Source organism: Bacillus rossius, assembly GCF_032445375.1.
Source record: "Bacillus rossius redtenbacheri isolate Brsri chromosome 4 unlocalized genomic scaffold, Brsri_v3 Brsri_v3_scf4_2, whole genome shotgun sequence".
NCBI lineage: Eukaryota > Metazoa > Arthropoda > Insecta > Phasmatodea > Bacillidae > Bacillus > Bacillus rossius.
In genome coordinates, this window is record NW_026962011.1 from 34583869 (window position 1) to 34604166 (window position 20298).

The 20298-nt window shown below is 38.5% G+C and overlaps 1 protein-coding gene across 1 annotated transcript in view; it reads right to left on the reverse strand.

The window, feature by feature from the left end:
- The window catches only part of LOC134541828 (dynein beta chain, ciliary-like), a 113366-nt gene extending 94051 nt beyond the window's left edge, over window positions 1-19315 (reverse strand). The window contains exons 1-11 of the mRNA XM_063385523.1: window positions 19206-19315; window positions 17225-17382; window positions 15052-15288; window positions 13240-13436; window positions 11950-12086; window positions 9605-9757; window positions 9056-9267; window positions 7173-7270; window positions 3542-3674; window positions 1967-2068; window positions 825-1007 (exon numbers count right to left, since the gene is read on the reverse strand). Coding sequence (XP_063241593.1) covers window positions 825-1007; window positions 1967-2068; window positions 3542-3674; window positions 7173-7270; window positions 9056-9267; window positions 9605-9757; window positions 11950-12086; window positions 13240-13436; window positions 15052-15288; window positions 17225-17356 — 1584 coding nt within the window. The 5' untranslated portion in view covers window positions 17357-17382; window positions 19206-19315. The remainder of the gene's footprint in view (window positions 1-824; window positions 1008-1966; window positions 2069-3541; window positions 3675-7172; window positions 7271-9055; window positions 9268-9604; window positions 9758-11949; window positions 12087-13239; window positions 13437-15051; window positions 15289-17224; window positions 17383-19205) is intronic.
- Between the last annotated feature and the right edge of the window lie 983 nt (window positions 19316-20298).

Here is a 20298-nt window from a genome sequence, read left to right on the forward strand (position 1 = left end):
ATAAAGAGACATTTCATATTTCTATCTGTGGTAAATTTTTGTTGTTAAGACATGTCAAGAACGAAGCTTTTTTTATTTTCTTGCAACGAGCTGCTGAAAATGGACTTCACACTGGCATCTTTCCAAAAAATACGCACAATATTTAAATAACTTTTTGATTGGTTACAATGAGATGTTATACTTGGCTTTCTATGGTATTGTTGCGATTCGGAGACGTCTACCTATAAAAATCAATTCACATTTCAAAAAAATATCAATAACTTTCCCAATAGAAGTCACGGAAAATTGACTTTGCACGCACACTACACGACTTTAATCATCACTCGCTGCGTATGCTTGGTTTTTTATGACAAGACTTTGAATATGGCCTTCTGTGGTTTCATTTTGTTTGAAAGACACACAAGTACAGAAATAAATTAAAATTTTAACAAAAAATTATTTATTTTTTTGCAGCAAGCTAATAACCACTCATTAAAAGTTTGTCATGACTTGGTGTTTATGTTTGTTTTGGCGACAACAGGTAATCTATGCCTTTCTTAACAATCAATTTATTCAGAAAAGTCCTGTTTTTAATATATAAACCAGCCATGAAAGTCCTAAATACAGCATGTAAAATCTGTTGTGGATTATTCATAACTTTTGTTTATCCACGGCAGCTACTCTCAATTAGCACAAATAATCTGGAGTTTCCTGTACTGTTTAAAGCCTTTTCTCTTCTATCAAGAGAACTCTCATAGTATCCTATCCCATAATTTATCTCATGCATAAAAGCCAGTAAACCAAGGTCACTCTAAAAATTCAGAGAAAAAATCATCGCTACCAACCTTGAAAAAACTTTCCAGATTGTGGCAGTCATCCAAAGCTTGAATGAAAATGCTGGCCAGTTTGTGATCCAGGTCTTCCAACATGCTGTAAAATGTTTTGTAGTCCTTGTCAAACTGCATTTCTTCAGGGAGTAACACGTCATAGCTTATGTTGACAAACACGCTGAACATTTTTTTAAAATCCTGTAACATAATATTTTGTATTATATCAAAAACAAAACAATGCAAAAAAAAGTACATCCTTAAAGAATTAGCAGTCAGTATAAATATCACCATGAATGTAACATACTGAGAGTATTTACAGTATTGTGGGCTAGACAAAGATTTGATAAAAACTCACAAAACTACACTCTGATTTTAAGAACTATGATACATAAATTACAGCCTCAAGAGAATAAACAACACAGCTTCACAAACATTCACCTGTTCCAAGAGTGTTATGCCATGCGTTATACTTACAATTGTAACATCTCTATTCTCTGGTGCCCTTTTCTTTATGCCACTTATTACAAGGTATAACTTGGAGCGTTATAGAGTTTCTAGGTATTGTAACTAAAATAAAGCTGTTTTTTTTTTACATTCCTATAATTAAATTTCACCCTACTCTTTTCTGAGGTCTGATGTAATAACCCCAATGCAATTTAAATGTCCTCTTTTTTTACTGTGTTTGCTGACATATGTTGATGTGAAGAGTGTCAGTGGTTAAATGCAGGGGTCAACAACTAAATTTCCAAAGGGGGGGCAATATACCTTTTTATAAAGAATCATCGATCCCCCCTATTGAAGCGGGGGTCCGGGGGTCTGGAAAATGGTGCTATTTAAGCAGTTTTATTATCTAAAAATTGATTACACAGCACTTTCTTTGCCACCATTTGCCCCCACTTCAAGGTTTCAGAGGGGGGCAAAATACCCTTGCCCCCCCCCCCCCCCCCTGTTGTTGCACCCCTGGTTAAATGCCAACCACAGCATGACACAGGGTTTTGGAGGTGAATTAAGTGCGGATGACATTCAAAATGTCCCGGGTGTCGTTTTCTTGCAAAGAAAAAACCTGTATGACCCGTCAGAGAGATTCAACAGATGCTGGTTTGCTCAAGTGATGAACGTTCACGGTAAGTGGGCTGTCTGGCGGAACAATAGCTTACGTCGAGCACAGCTTCAACCTGGTTAGAGAGGGCGTGTCCCTTGATGCCTCCGAACACGACCCTCTCCAGCCTCAAGAACTCTTCTGCGGTCAAGAACAGGAACTGCAACATCCAATCAACAGTTCTCTGCTTACAGGGCAGTGGCGGGTGGTACTTGGTTACGTAATAAACCAATAATGTTTAAAAAAAATAGCACAATGCAGATTCTGAATTACTTTATATTCTATGAATGCAGAGAAATTTTTAAATGCTACAATTTTTAGCATTTGTCGACATGTGCAAAATTGTTATTTAATATACTTAGACAAGTGTGAAATAACACAGAAGCAATAGCAAACAAAAACTGTTGCAGTAAGGATCTACCAAGATTAAGCAAACAATAATAGAAGTACGCATATAAAAAAGCTAACTACAAGTTTTAAATTTCAACATAGAGGTTTGTGTTGTAATAGCTGGAGCAGTAAGTCACTACAATTGTTGTGTTGCTACACAAAATCACCTTGTCAAAAGGATACAATTCGATATTATTTTTGGAAGTTCAAAAAAAATGAAACTTCAACTTCATAATTGGTTGGATAAAAAACCACAAGAGTATTGTTAGACCAGTAACGAGCTGAACTTCTTTCAACCCACTGTGTGTTTTAAATCTTATCCTACAAGTGAGTATCAAAAATCTTTTAAGCTCATGCAGTAAGACATTTGGTTGATTTTAGCTATATTTCTAATTTAACCTAGCAGCATTAAATTTGTACACATTTGGTTTACATGACAAAGACTACATCAAACAGTTGCCTCATTAATTAGGTAATTAAGTTTGAGTTTCTACAGAAAATTTAATCAAAAATGAACTAGACTAGAAAAGTCTATAATGTTGCAAGACCCTGCCCTCCCCAGCTTTTATGAGTTTTTTTTGGGAAGGAAATATATTTTGCTATTCAGGTGGAGTAGCTGAATATAAAGTTTCACAGTCATAATGACCTAGTTTCTTGTAATTAATTCTGGTATTTAATTATTTTATTTAGAAAAGTTTTTTAATTATATTTAACTTTATTTTATATATTTTCTTAACATAAGAAAGAAGGTGTTTAAGTTATAAAAAATTTGGTATGCCTAACATGCACGGATACTTCATCATTAATGTTCCACTATAAAGTTGTAGTCACCGCTCAAAGTCTATTAGAGACATGTTCCGGATAAAGAGGCTGTGCACCAGTTCAGTGCCATGAGCATAGAAATGAAGAGGCATGCAATGTGTGAGCCAGTCACCCTTACACTTCCGCGCTTCTATATGCCATGAGCCCAATCAGGCAGCCACTTTGGTCTTCAGCAGGTCATAGGTTAGACCCCAACCGCCTGCATCAAATTAACAAGTGATTGTGCATTCCTCTTTTAGGTCTAAACATAGGCTATCCTACTTCCTCATTTCTTTTGGAGAATTTGTTAACAATTGGGCATACAGTAATGATAAACAACTAAATATTATAAAATAAAACAATTATAAATTGATTTTGCAGTGGTGAGCACAAAGCGAGTATTTGGCCCCATCAGCAACAAGCAGATTTTTTCTCAACTTACTCTTATGTCTTCAAGCCTCTGTACGAATACTTTCTTACGGGCAAATACTTCATCTGCATCAAACGTCCAAAGCACTGGTTCCTCATTTTCGAAAAACATTGGCAGTTTCTCTTTGTACTCTGTGAAAAGATCACTGAAACAAAATTCGCAGCAATCAAACACCTTCACTCACAAGTTCATCTCAATGTAAAAAGTAGGCCTGTGAAAAATTTCAACTATGAGAATCAGTCAAAGCTCTTTTTAATTATTTGACTTTGCTAGGAAATTTGTTATTCATTTTATTTTTAGCTTCAGTTGTGATTCAAAGTTTCGCGTCTAGTGTGACGCTTGGTATTTGTTGCAAAGCTCTGATTTTTTTATATACATATATATTTATTTTAGTTGTATATGTTTTGCTTTAATAAAGTTGGTTACTTAAAAAAAATCAACAGATGGCACTCCGTTTACTTTTATGAATGCTCAATGTTAATATTATGCCAGGTTATTTTATAATTTTTATAGAATGAGGTTATAAATAGGGCCTAATTGGTTATTCACTTAAGCAGTTAAAATATTACAAATGTTAAACGATTTTTTTCATTATATCCTATGTTCCATAAAAACATAGTGACGTCCCTCGGCTTGAGGCCCCCGGTTCCCTGCTTGCATGAATGTTCAGTTATGCCCGTACTGCTCTGCGGAGAGTGGGTCCAGGCCAACGTGGCCGGGACCGGGAACTGCGGGACCTGGAGGGAGGAGTTAGGTGGAGAGGAATATTGGTAAATTGTTCCAATAACGATTCGGTGTTGACGGTTTTCACGAGCCCCTTTTATTAACGGTTTATGACCCTGTCGCAGCCTGGCGAAATCACCGCGGAGCCTGCTCCCCTCCCACGGCGACCCAGACTCACGTAACACCGTAAGGTCCGCTATGACGTCCCGGCACCGATGCCGCTTACACGTAGTATTAGTCCCGTTATGTTACACCACAAAGAAGTGCGGTGCGCGTGCGTCCTGTTACGTAACGTATGGTCCGGAATTCTCTGCGATATACGTCTCTCGGAGACTCGTAAACTCAGTAACGCGGCGAATGACTCGCGGAGGCAGCTTGACTGCCGTACTCGGCTGGTAACGTCACTAGACGACTCGTAAACTCGGTAACGCGGCGATTGACTCGCGGAGGCAGCTTGACTGCCGTACTCGGCTGGTAATGTCACTAGACGACTCGTAAACTCCGTAACGCGGCGAATGACTCGCGGAGGCAGCTTGACTGCCGTACTCGTGAACTGCAAAACGAGAAGTGGCTACGAGCTCCGGGTACGCGCCTCGCGAGCTGCGCGGAGCGGCGTACTCGACCGTCCTCGTTCTAGCCCTGAACACGACTGACTCTCCCCGCTAGCCCGCGGGCCGGCGCCCGCGGGTTGCGGGGAGGGGAGGGGAAATCGGCCGGCGTGGGAGAGAGCTCCGTCTCGCGGCGCGCCAGGCTGCAATTACATACTACATCCTTGCAGAAACACAGAATAATCACAGCTAAACACGAAACATTAATTACAACAAGCTTACAGAGTTATTAAATTATACACAGTAAATATATACAAAAACACAAAATCAACTCTTGCACAATTTGCTCATTAGCCCGCTAGGGCGCACGCGGGTGCGTCCCTGGCCGTCGCACTCCACTGGGGACACAATGGAGGACGTTGACGAGGCATAACGGCCTGAAGGAGCCGAGGAGACACTTGGGTCGACGTCAATAGCAATACAGCTTTGCCGAGAACAATATTCGCAATTGAATATGACTTTGAAAATATTTTAAACATTTGATTTGATATTCGCTTCGCGTCAATAAACTAGAGTATTTGAACAGGCCTAGTAAACAGCCACCACCAAGTGTAAAACGTCAACAGAGACACGCAAAATTCAATTCCAGCACATTCGGGACCACTGCCTTGCCAGATTAGCGAACTTCAATATAGTTTCAACGGGAATATCAAATATGACATGTGAAATGTGACCCGTTAAAAAGCAAGAAATGCTGTACTGAAATGAAAATCGACAGTGATGATAAACTATCACCAAACTAAAAATGCCATCAGCACAGTAATAGCACTTGGCTGCCAAAGTCAACAGCTGTAATCCACCCAAAAAAAAAATCTGATTGCAAGTGGTCCAGTTGGTGGCGGAATACAGAATGTGGCAAACCACGGAATGCTGAATTAAAAACCTTTCACTGTGTTATTTGATGGCACGACGGACCGCACAGCCTTGTAAAGTTCAACAACGTTTATTATTGTATCTCATTATTTGAATGTCTTGAAGGACTAAAAGCAGTTAAAAGATTTTTAAATATCAAAAAACCATGTCACGTGCAACTTGATGTAGGATTTATTTTAGAAAGTAAAACCAATTGATAAAATATTAAGTATTAGTCCTACTTCAGCAAAAATTCCTAACTATGATCTTAACTGGAAAAGTTTTGTTCCTAGGCCAGCAAAAACTCAAAAGAACAATATGAAAGCTGATACTGTATAAATTTTGTGTTATTATATTACTCTGAACCACTGGTGAAATATTTCAATAAATAAAATTATAAATCAATAAATAAAATACCTGTTTGCCTCTTCACTAGTAGGTCTAAGACAAATGAATTTGATTATTATATCTCAAGTGAAAATTGTCCATATTTTCTTCTTTTAAACTTTATACACCTACCAACTCAAAGATAACATAACAGGGAGCATTACTTTACTAACAAGTTCATGGCTATCACCACAATTATCCATGGACTTAGTTAAAGAAACAAACATTTGTCGCTGGTGCCCCACATTAGACTGAAAGATATGTGTGGCAGCAACCAAAAAAAAAATTAAATGACATCAATTTGATGACATAAAATTCCATGGAACCAAACCTGGTGCCTGAATGAAAAAAAGTGACTTTTGCACATCTCTATTTATTATTTTTCACCAGCATGAAATACATTAATTAGTCTCCATACCATTATCTTGCAAATGTAACACCATTGAATCTCTCTACTCCCTGCAAAGTATTGTGCATCAACTGCACATCATCTGAAGCAAAAGAGTCACTCCATAAGTTTCAAAAACTTACCTTTAAACCTGATATGGGAGCGAGGTTCAAAGTGTAAGACCAAACTCATATTCCAGAGACCCTGGTTTTGCCATCCAAAATCACTCCAGGAAAATGCTAAGATTGTTCCTTCTAAAAGTTGTAACTATTTTATATTCTAACACTCCTGTATTTATTGTGTATTTCTTTCTGTTAGAGACCTTACTGCAGACTTCACATAAAGCAAAAAAAAAAAACCTTCCTTAGTCCCTGTTATTTGTGTTTGCATGCATAATTGTGTGTATTTATTCAAGTGCTTTACGCTTTACAAACTGAATTTCTACCAACAAAGAAATTCTTCTTCAAGCAGGCAATGAGATTGATAAAGGCATTGTGAAGAAGAGTTTTGTTGAAATGATCATTTTATTATCAGCCAAGAATGGCAGGACTGTCCTTCAGGTAGAGTAACCACTCTTGCCTGACAAAAAGCTAATTGCGTTCATGGTGGCCATGCCACTTACATTTCATGCTATCATATTTAATGACATTTTATTTATGCTACTTGCAGTGTTGAGAGATTTTACCTGAACTCTTGAAAAAGCTCGATGCAGATATCTACTTGATCCCGTGATTCGTGAACATCTCCTTGCATAATCCGACTGGGATCTAAGAACTTACTGGCCTGGAAAAACAAAAATTAATTTCCTTTCCACAACAAACTACAGTACAGTTATACAGATTGTGATCTTTAATCCGGCATTCTCCGGCTCGGCACGTTCTGTGATCCGGCATGGATCCAGCCGCTCACTTTTAGTTTTTCGAAAGGATTCATGTTTGATAACCGGTTACACATCACTTTTGTACGATATTGCAACTGTTACTATTCCTACCAGGTTACATTACTGTGCTGCCTGCATTATAGTTTGCTCACATTTTATCGATACTGTCTGTTTTCATTTCTGAACTTTTTTTTTCTTGCGGGTCATATTTCACATTTGGTATACCCGTTAAAACTATACTGACATTCGTTTATCGGGAAAGAAATTATGAGGCCGTAGTCCTGAAAGAGCCGGATTAAAGACCTTTCACTGATGTACATATTACGTATCAATGTAATATAGAACACTTCTTCCTTTAGTATTTTTAAACATAGTTCAAACCTAGTAAATTTTTCATTTCTACATTTGTCAGGTTCTGGCCACCAATTCTCAATAGAGGTTACTTGGTCTGTTTACATTGAAGAAATTATCCCATTAACTTGAACCAGAAATAACTAGAAACCATTTACAGTTTGTATTAAGTAATTCATGGAAACAATAATTTTTCTTGCAAAATACCTTAGTTCTTAACTTTCTTTTACTTTTTTTTTATGACATTTATCAGGTAGTGTCATTTAATCAAACTATATAGAGTAACCATCAGCACCAATTCATGATATTAGTACCCACTGTGACGAGAAAAAAGAGTTAACGACTGAAGGCTCCCAATATTTATTCATTTTCTTCAGTAGCTCATCAACTCATCATATATGCACACTTACTATTGAGTTAATAACGAAGTGTTTTCGTTCTTGAAATACGCTGCATACAGCTTGTTAAGTACACGCTTTCAGAAATGATCTTTACTTGTTTACAAAACCACAATAAAATTCCCTTCTAAAATTTGTTGGCACTATCAGTGATGAAATCATACTTCTCTTCACAACTAACGAAGTCACAGATATTTACGCCTTCTCTCAGCACCTTGCCTAGATGGCGACATGACCCAGCGTGCAACAATGGTGATTTAGCTCAATTTTCTTTTTTAATTTTAACATAATTAGCACCAAACAAATGATTTAATATAAATAATATTACCTTATAATTTACACCTCAATTAGAAATTTTTAGAAAATTAATTAATTAAATAACATGATTTTGATTTCGGCAACACAACAAAAAATTACAAACAAAATAAAAGTAGGATTCCACTATAAAAATATTTTTACTTGATTGGTAGAGACCTGCAAAATTCGCGGTTTCGATGGCCTTCAGGATAGACTGCACATACCCCTGTACACTCGGGCAAATAACGCAAGTTCATTGGCTGCCGACTTGTAAGTCGTCTCAGCTGGTTTGTCTGTGATTCGATCCTTCTTTTGTTGAGGGTTTATAACTGGTTGAGATTCGTCCAGATGAATGGTAAGCCAATAGCAAAATTATCTAAGAGGTATATGTATTTGAATTCTAGCCTCTCACCGAATGAATCCGCGAATTTTGCAGGTTTCTAGTGATTGGAGATCACTGAGACTGCAGTGCTGTAGATCAGTAATCATCCACTATTTGGCAAGAAACAAAAACTACCATACAGCATCTCTTTGTTTAAAATTACAGAATAAAAGGAAATAATGGTACAGCAAACCACCATGTGAGGTGGTATATGGAAAACGCAACACTTGGAGTCACAGCAGAAGAGAACAGGCCGTCACCTGGTTGATGAGCAGGTTGGCTATCTTGGTGAGCATGCCCGCCACGCGGTGCTGGGTGCGGTAGTACTCGCTCTTCGACCACACCATGCACACCATGACGAGCAGCGGCCGCAGCATCTGGCGTATCTCTTCCAACTCCGACACCTCCATCTTCTCAAAGAACTTCTTCAGCGGCTTCAGGTATATGGCTATGTGCCTCACCTCCGTCAGCCCTGAGAACAAGCAGCGCTTACCTCCTCCATCTGAATATCACCACCAAGACACCCTTTGACCAATCCATCATCAATCCTACCGCGTCCACAGATCAATTAACCAGTTTTCAAATACAACAGATTCTCAAAAGCGCTAAACAGAAATCTCCCTCTCAGTCCAAAGTTATCTGTGTTCTGTGTTAAGTACATAGTTCTACACTGAGACGATAGAACTTTCTACTTGTAAGCCAAGAGAGTTATAAGTGGACAGCTCCACATGATCAGGTTAGCAACACATCTCAATGTATGAGCTCGGAGACGTGAAGCAAGTGCTCTAGGAGCTAGCAAGGTCACCCACCGGCCACCACGTTGCTGAACAAAGTCTTGAAGCAAGGGAAGTATGCACTCTGGCTCAGCTGCAGGATGGACGCCATCCTCCGGACCTTGTCGGCACACAGCTGGTGGTACACGAACTCCAGATCTCTCTCGCGGTTGCTCCAGAAGTTCATCTCTGCGGCAACCATTCACCCCAACTGAATGAAAATATTGTTAGTTTATTAAAGTCATAACAAACTAATAATATCCTATTTTACAAAAAAATTTACTGACTTCAAGTTAACACATTAATCATACAAACCAATCAACCATTTTGAATTATTTAAATTGTATAATTGTCCTGTTTTTTTTTCTCCAGTTTCTTGCAAGATGGTAAATATTCATGATTCATATTTTTTTTGTTATGGGGCCTATTGCAACGATAATAATTGTCAAGTTGTATAACACATGGTATTAAGCTGGACTCCCAATCATCCGTTTCATCCGTCCGTCACCCGTCCGTCCGTTAATTTCAGTCCGTTATTTCTATCGGCAATTATTACCGACTCTCAACCATCCGCCATCCGTCCGTCCGTCACTATTCTAAAATATCAGTGCTACAACTTTCCGCCACATACATTCTCAATTGTAGGTAAACTTTTGGTGAAAATAATTTACTTGGGATAATTAACTTTTGTTTTTATGAACGGGATAATAAGTTGACAGGCGGGACCCGTGCTTTGGCAAGTGGATTAAACGGGTGCCGTTGAAAATAACATTAGTCATGCCAGCAATAAATAAAATTATGCTTCTTTTATTACTGCATCAAAGGAATCAGAAAGAAGCTATTTCTATCCAGGCTTTTTCCCTCAGTTGCTTATCCCGATAGTCTTTGCTATATATATTATACAAATGCTCCCTTTCCCGGACGTAATTTATCAGCATTTCTTCCGAAAAGCTCATTCTCATAAGCAATCTTTACCGTTATTATGACAATAATAATCTGTCAATACGCACAGCCTTCTATATATTGCAAATTAAAAAAATCGAACACTGTTTTCGGAAAGTCGTATTGAAGACGATCGACTTAACAAGGCGGTGGACCATCCGTTGGTCCGTCAAAAGCTAAAGCTTGGCAAGGTTTTGACAGACGGACGGATGGAATTTTTCGGGCCATCTGATTGGCTGCAGGTCACGTGATTGACGGACGGACGGGTGACGGACGGATGAAACGGATGATTGGGAGTCCAGCTTTACTGTTTGCAAAAGTGACAAATATTTTCCCACTCACATCATATGAGCATATGTCTCAATTCATCTACTTCTATTTTTATTTTGAAAACTGCTTTAAATGTAAAAAAAAATCACTAACTTTTCTTCAGCTAAAAATAAATAACACAACTACTTTAGTGGTTACAAACATTATAACACCACTTAGACTTGGCCTGAAAGATACTTCTTAATCTAGTACATAGGTTCCACACACACTGCTTGCATGAAAAGTTTCTTGCACACAGGCAACATTTTTTTCCTCGGACGTTATTACGTGATATTTAATCAAAACAGAATTTAGTCAGCTGTTATTGCTTGTGGCCAATGGTCTGCGCCATTTTACTGGGAGAACATCAGTAAAACTGGAAATGAAGTTATCCTGAGCTTCTTTATCCAACACTAAAAGTTTGTTCCTTAAGTACTTACAGTCATTAGGTGAAAACTTATTGCACTTAAAGTGCTTACTATTGTGTTGACAGGGGTTGTATGTATGTGTTGAAGCCTTTGGGTTGAAGTACTTCTTTCTCTTTCCATCAACCCTCTTTCTTCCTTAAGTTTCTCTTTTTCAGCTGCCTTCTTTGCTCGCACCAACAGTCACTAAATTGTCTTAAATGTCACTCATTTTAATTTTTAATAAAAATAATTAACTATTAAACACAACACACATTTTACAACCAACATAACAACAGTTATAACCAACATAACCTGCACTCTCAATGTAAACAAGAGAGCAGCAAAGGATCATGGGAACATGAGCTAGCTCTGTGATTCGATGTTTTGGAATAAATCTCTTTTGATTGTCACTGCTGCTGGATTAAACTTTGTTTGAAATTAACTTCAATTTTCGAATGGCAACATACAAGGGATTAAATTTTTTCAAACTTTTGGTTGATACATTAGTTCATGATGACCAATCCCTACACAAAAATACCCTCAGTTCACTTTTTGATTTTTTGTGTCCATACATACTCTTTTTGTTCCTCACCTCCTCAAATACATAATAATAAAGGTCCTTTCTTTTATATGTCTTACTTTCGAGGAGTAATGTTACCCTTGGGGCTGTCCTCATATTGAAAGTGATAATTTACAACATATGACGGTAAATGTGTTCATTACCATCCGTTGGAGTGGGGAAGTACTCCTGTCCATCGACCGGTAAGTGTGATGACTCCTTCAGCAAATCGTTCACCTGGCCTGCCCACTTGATTGTCATGGATTCGATGGCACTCTTCACGTTCATGTCCACGCCTTTTCTGTGAATCAAGCATGCCCACAGGCTGAAGACCAAAAATATTGTAAGGTAATTTGACATCACTATCTCTGTGGAAATACGCACATTCATGTTAAATTAAACGTTGAGAAAGTGTTTTATGTGTCTTAGTGACAATGGATGAAACCAAACATTTATTATCAAACATAAAAAATATTTAAATAATAAAGAAACTGGAAATTTTTTTTTTTTTTAGTCAAAGCACCAAGAGTTTGAGATTTCAAAAAATCCTTTTTTAAAAAAAGTTACTCTCTTATTTCAGTGCTACAGATCTGCATGTTTTAATTTACAATTTTTTTTTTTTCATCATTAGACATCAAGAGGTGTCAATATCACTTGTAGTTCATATAATTATAAGTTAATCTGTGGCACATTTTTTTGCTAGTATAGATTATTCACAAATAAGGGTTATATTAGCACACCTTTTAGTTTCACGTTGTAAAAAAATTAAAACAATAACATGGAAATTATCTTTGAAAGATTAGTGCAATGGGAGTGCATGACTTGATGTAAGGTTTTGGACATATGCCATTGCTTAGCACATGTATGTCTGTAGAAGAAAACTTCAAAAAAACACAAATGACAAAAAACACAAACTGTTTTAGAAAACTGTTGTGTTTGTTTCGTATTTTCGTTTGGTCGTGATTTTGTCTCATTTTGACTGTTGTGCTGAATTTTTTTGGGTTCAATATTTTTGTTCTGTCATCATTTGTGGGGTTTTTTTTTTTTCGTTTCTCTTTTGTTTTTTTGTTTTTTGGAAAACTATTTTGCTTGTTTCGTCTTTTCGTTTTGCTATGTTTTTGTCTCGTTTCAACTGTTGTGCTGAATTTTTTTGGGTTCGGTATTTTTGTGTTATCATTTGTGGGGATTTTGTCGTTCTGTTAGTCCATTTTTCTTTATTTTTCTTTGTTTTTTCTTTGTTTGTTGACCATATTCCTGTTGTGGAGTATTGTGTGGCGTTAAATCCTGACAACAGCAATTTTTTGCTTAGTTTGTGTTTTTTGTCATTTGTGTTTTTTGAAGTTTTCTTCTACAGACATACATGTACTAAGCAATGGCGTATGTTCAAAAGCTTACATCAAGTCAATAACATGGAAATCCTGTTTTAAAAACCACGAACGAAGGATAGCACACACCCATCGAGCACGTCCTTCTCCACCGCCTCGACCCGGTCCGTGCCCAGCGGCATGGGCAGGATGGTGTGGCCCCTCATCTTGCCGCGCACCTCGCGCACCGTGTTCTTGAGCGTGTGGGCGTGGTGCACCACGTCGTCTGCCACCACCTGCGGCCACCCCCTGTGGCTCTCCGGGTTGGACAGCAGAGGCACGAACAGCTGCGAGCAGAACAGTCCATCCGAGCCTAGCTCCACACCACAGTCCATCCGAGCCTGGCTCCACACTTTCGACACTAATTGTTAGAGACCTGCAAAATTCGCGGATTCATTGACCTCCAGGATAGACTCCACAGTCCTTTAAATACTCTCGGAAACGACACCTGTTCATTGGCTACTGACGCGTGAGACGTCTCAACTAGGCTGTCCATAATTCGGCACTTTCTTGGTTTAGTGTTTCCCATTGGCTCACAGTTCCCCGGATAAAATGTGGGCCAATCGCAGAAGCGGTACAAAGGTATACATAGTTGTTTTGATGCTAGCCTATCGCGAAATGAATCCGCGAATTTTGCATGTCTCTACTAATTGTTAAAGCACTGCCCATAAACCAAGACAATTCAACATAAGGCTTTAGAATGCCACACTGACGAAGGCAGTGGCCACTCTGCAGAATCACCTCATCTGGTCTGCCCTAGCCGATCAAAGGCTATCTCCCCTTAGCAATGGCTGGGCATCTGAAACAGCATCCGGACTGCTTGCTTGTCGTCATCCGTCTGTCCAGTGGCGGATACAGAAAAATCTCAAGGGGGACACGCGCCCCCTGCGGCCCCCCTATGAATCCGCCACTGCGTCTGTCCCCATCCATCTGGCCACCCTCCTCTGTCCCATCCGTCCCTCCTGTCCGTACAGCCCCAGACCCACCCATCCCCCCATCCAATCCATCCCTGTCCGTCCGTTCATCGCCCATCGTTGTCACATTACAAATCTGATCACTTTGATTCATTTATAGAGGAAGCATCCTGCAATCTGTACACAAAATTCAGTGTTGCAAAGTCAAATGTGAAAATAACAGAGTAATGGTATTGGTCATTGATTTAATTTTCATTTCGTGAGTCTTCTGCACTCACTCAACTCTCACTCTGACAAGTAAAGGCAGGGCTGTTGAGAGGGGGAGCCAGCGGCAAGGTAGGGGGGTGAGGGTGCAATGTATCCGGGGCCGGGCACTGTTAAGAGGCCCCCGTTGAGTTTCAATTATTTTTTTAATCCTTGAGTTTACCCTTATACGTTTAATAGGATTCATAAGAAAACTTTCAAGTTATGTGATACAAACAGATAATTATTTTTCCTATACCTGATACTTTGATAAGCAAGATTCACTTCTGTTGCACGTGGACTCTACGTATTTTTTTTCTTTCTTTTTCAAAAGCCACTTAGTCTGTACGGGTAAAAGACAATCCATAGAGATACGGAAATTTCGCGCATTCATTTAGTCGCAAGTTAGAATGCAAACCTTCACTCTCTCGCACTGTGTTCATGATTGGACAGCAGTTATTTGGACACACCCCTCCGAGACCGTGAGCCAACGAGGCCCAGCTAGGCGAGAAGTAAGCGAATCAGCTAGTGCCAATTAACATGTATAAAACTATTCTCACTAAGAAATTGACCAATGGATAAGCAAACATCGGTTTAACACACCTATTGACTTTGAACTCTGCCCTGAGGCCAGGCGAATTCACGAAATTTCCGGGTCTCTAACAATCCATCAGACGATTCTGCATGTCATGAGGAGCTTCGTGAAAGGATGTCCGACTGGACCCTCCCGAGGCCGCCGACCCACCTCGTCCACAATCACGGACATCTCGTCGAGGACCTTGGGGGCCAGGTCCCCGAACATGAGCTGCCGCCGCAGGTCCTCCGAGTGCAGGGGCCCCTTGTCCCGCTTGATGAAGTACACGGCCTTGTTGCGGATGGACGCGGGGAAGCCCAGCACCGGCACCAGGACGCCGCCCGCCGTGGTCGTGATCACCAGCACCTGCTCCTTGGACTGCCCCGTCAGGAAGTCCAGCACCGCTTTCTGCGCAGTCGAGCCCCCACTGGCACTCCCTCCCCTTCGCCGTTCCACATTGCCTCCCGTCTGCAGCTTCAAACACAGTGTGTGCAAACTCTTTAGCTTTCTTTTCATCACTGCACTTGCAGGGGCGTAGCCAGGGGGGGTTCAACCCCCCCCCCCCAGCACCAAATCTTTAATTAATTTCTTATTCATCACTCAAACAAATTTCATATTAAAATTAATAAAAAATTTTAACATTACAATATTTAAATTTAAGTACCGAAAACTGCTAAAATAGCACTATTTTACACCTTAAAATCCAAATTTTCCCGGGGGAGGACCCCCGTACCTCCGGGCTTTAATACGGGGGGGGGGGGGGGGGGCATGCTTCTTGACACCACCATACACAAATTCTGGCTACGCCACTGTGCACTTGCACAGGCAGATGCACATCCATCTACTTTTTCATGTGATTTATTTAATAAAAGCTCAGAAATACATAAAAAGTAAAGAAAATTACTACAAACAACTACACAGTGATAACTAGGGACAAGATTATACTGTGAATTGCAAAAAAAACTGAAATGACACCAAAAAGCACTGAAATACAAAGTTAATACACCATATAGCATTGAAATGCAAGTTATATCACGGAATTAAGTAACATTTAACCAAAACTTAATTCAAATCATAAAAAAAAAATATCTTTTAATGTTTGAAATTCAAGGACTGTCAATTCCAGATAAAAAAATTTCACCAAAGTGCATGGATCAAAAAAAATTAAATTAATTTGTTTTACTGTGCATCTCTTATTGAATCAATTTTAAAACATAAATACTTGTTAATTTATTTTTATTGTTCTGAATCTATCTCTTATAGACCAATTTATTAAAAATTATTTTCCCGTAAAAATGCAGCTCATAAATTTTACCCCTATTGTGATAGAGTAGTATCAAAAATAAAACCTTTGATAAAAATAAAAACATTAACACAAAAATCCTTTTTTTAAAAATTAAATTGGAATAAAAATAAAACCGTAAAATCTTGTCTCTAGTGATAACAAATAAAAATTTAGTTGCAGAAAATAATAACATAGTGAACATTTAACATTGTTTGATGCAGTGATAAACTAATAGAACATCAGTCACAAGTACACATGATAAAATTGAAGCACTCTGCAACAATGGGCTTAGAGTTTCCTCCTTGCGAACCAAGTAAAAATCTTCAGTAATCTCACGACAAGTACACGACCTCAGAGATGGTAAGCTAACATCTTAGCTCCCCAGCCAAAAACAGTCACATCTGCCAAACCCTTCTCACATCACTGAGATGTCCAAAGGGGTACACAGTCAGGCAACTGAACATTAACGTTTGGAAAAAAAATAATATATAACTTTATATTCACTTAGTGAAGTTGCACATGATTGATGCGAAGATACTCGTCATGAGGTTGAGGCAATTACAATTTTTCATCTGGCAGGATACAATACAGGTAGAATAAATAAGCCTTAAGTAGTAAATTCTCAATAACCAACCTTTTAAAAAAAAACTACACATTACTGCATACAAACATAAGTATATTTATCCATATACATATATTTTAGTTGGCAACAAGCTAAGAAAAAATTTTTCACTTTTCAACATCTTACTACAATTGCACTTATCATGTAATATACCTACTTATTTATTTTTTTTGTTTTGCTTTAAGTGTTATATACATAGTTGCAATAATTACTGACAATATCAATATTGCTGCAGTTTCGCATAATTTAAAAGTTTGCATTAAAAGTCGTTATGCCCATCACTAAATTCATTTTTAAGAACTGAAAAAGTGTGTGCAATGAAGAAGTGAACATTACACTGAACCTAGAAACTTTCATTGAGATGCATAAAGCAAACTTTAAAAAAAAGTTTTCAAACATGCTATATTAAGATAGAAAATTTGATTTTTTCAACTCACCTGAAAATCTTCAATTTCCAACATTCTTTGCCAACGTTCTGGTCTGACCTGCAATGTCTTCTGGAGGTAGTCCAGCATGAACACCAGCCGAACATCGTCAACCAGTTCCTTGTGCTCTTCCTCATCACCCATGTTGCTGTCTGCTACAAACTCTTATTCTGGTAGAAACATAAGGAAAATTGTTATAAGAGAATATATATAATGTTTAAACATCAGAAAATAACCAAAACAATAAACCCTGTAACCTTCAAGCTTGTGTACTCCTGCTATATAGCATACGTTAATCTACTTGCAGTTCACCAAACATCATGCCATGAAGGAACTGATACATCATGAAGGTGACAGGATGAAGAGTTAAGCCGTCAAGATGAGAGCCCTAAACACATAAGTTGGCTCACTCAGAGTAGCACACCAATTGTGTATTGCTCAAGCCTGCAAGTGAACGAATTTGTATTTGCTGCTTACTCGGTAAAAATGTAGTCGCACCATTCGTAAGGCAGCATCGTTATCACAACATGTGATGATGGAATCCGTGGCCACCTACGGTGTTCTCACAAACTGCCACCCAGCACACGAAAGATAAAAATGAAATACACAATACAATAACCAACTCAAACAACATAATTTTTTGGGCTCATTAACACCCCTCCTTTTAGGCCCAAGGCCTAGTCTTGGTTTGAGGAGAGGAATGCAAGATAAACTATTACTAATGTTACATTTATCAACACCACAAGCAGCCTTGCCTTTCTTGGGGTTCAAACCCAGAACCCCTTACACCAAAGTTGGCTCTATACCAATATCTTCATGGAGATCGGCCCAGAAAAGAAAATTTTTCTGTATCTAAGAAAACAAAGCAGGCATTGAGTGGGCATTTACTGCAGTGGAGTACAATGGCACATTTACTCCTAATCCTCAAGTTAATATTCAATAATGTACTAAAGCAAAAATTCAATGCCAATACTCTAAAAAAAAATTTTAAAAATAGGTACTTGTAATTCATCGACATGTTTAAAGTTTAACTCTCAGTAATTCTAATAGCGCAATGGTCCCCTCACTGTTTTAAGCTAAATCGCACGAGCGATGGAGGATGGAAGGACTCATACCACCGTATAAGCACTAGCATAAGAGCACACTTTGGTTGTGCACACAGCTACTCACGTCATGAGCGAAGCATCTTTTGTTTTGCTTTTTCAATGCCCGCTGATTCTTGTGTATGATGAGTGTACTTGTGTAATATTACTAGTTGAAAATGAGTGTGACTGTGATGTATTAATTTAAATACTTTTTATGTCAAAAAATAACGCATAGCCTTTAGTAAGTTAATAATCATTTCATAGCTAAAAATACTGTTTTTTTTTTCCTTCTCTAGTAAAAGAAAGTGGAAATAAAACAGACAAGTAGACCAAATCCACAGCATGTCATAATTCAAATAACAAACTCAAACAATGAGTAAATCACAAGAGTGTTCAAACACAATAATTTTGCATAAAACTTTGTAGATGTGTTTGCAAGAACCATTGCCTACATGAAAATTCACATACCAATGCAAGTATCAATCATTGTTTCTTTTATTTTTACATGAGTCAACAATTGCAGTAATGTAATTAATTGACAAATAACAATAGGGTAACTATGTTAAAAGAAATGTAAATACGATATTGAGCATTTTGACAACTCTTTATCGAAAACCCAACAAATGCATTTTGCCATTTTTAATTTCGGAATTAGCTACCTAAATGAATTTTTTTTTATTATACTTTAATTATACAATTACGGTCATAATTTAAAATGATTTACACATAGACATTCCATTTTGCATTTGAGATGCTTTGTGTTGTTCACGTAACTGGTTCGAATGCTTCCAATTTACATTTGTGCAAAGCATATTTAAGTCATAATCACATTCCATTCAAAAACCCTTAAACCACAAGTAAAATAAAAATTTAGTACAAAACTGTACAGAAAATAATATATTACTTACTACGATTTTATTACAAACGTAAATTCATTTAACTAAATAATAATTCACACATTTCCGTTCGCGAACTCATTTGAGATTTGCGGCACTTTAAAAGCAACCAATAAAAAATCAAACAAGACTGTCGTTGCCATAACAGCCGTAGATATATGCAAATAGCATATCAGACTTCTTATATTCATTCTCCATCTACTAAGTGAAGCTCACGGTGGCATGCGAACTAACGACACTAGTAGTAAATGTACTGTCGTGTCCTGCATTGGCCTCGGCCCCCTTGTGAGAGTGCTACATGCTCATCCCTGAAACAAACATGGCTGCCCCGACACCGCAGGGTATTTTTTATCTAATCTCTATACCTAAGCTAGTTATACTGTAAGATTGTGATGCACCCGGCGCCAATAGATGGCACCTACTGCAGAATGTAAATAAGTTTGATTTATTGTGGCATTACTCAGAGAAAGAACGGCCTTCCGCTCGTGTTGGGAGCATCCCGAGAATCAGAAATTAGCATATGATCAGGACAGTCAGTGAAAACTTATAGAACATGCTGCAAAGGCTAAATCTGTAAATATTGACGGTAATGATAATGTAACCGACTGCAATCGAGGGCGTCCTGTCTGTGGCGAATTAGAGATGGGTTGTTACAGAAAATTTTCGGTATCTGTTCCAACCTGTTACTGATACAGTACGGTAATGTACTAGTTACAAGTAGCAGATACTTCTGTAACAGCTAGAGCAGTAAGCATTCTTGTTACAGGTTACACATCCTCCGTGCCATCATCACCAGCGTAAAAAGGTATCGGTGTTCTCTTTCCACTAGTGATGGGCAGAACGGTTCTTTTGACCGAACCGGTACTTTCGGATCAGTTCCGTGAAAGATTCGTTCAGAACGATTCGTTCATCTCGGTCATTTCGTTCTTTTCTGTGAATAGGATCTGGCTCTTTTATCAGGTGTCGTAACTCGTTCATCCTTTAGAGTATTGGCTACGTGTTTGCTTCCAGCCTCCCCTCGTTATCGCGTGACCCGATAACGAGAGGAGGCTGGATCGCGTGGGTGGTTATCTTTATCTACTCTGCATGGGTAAATGAAATTTCA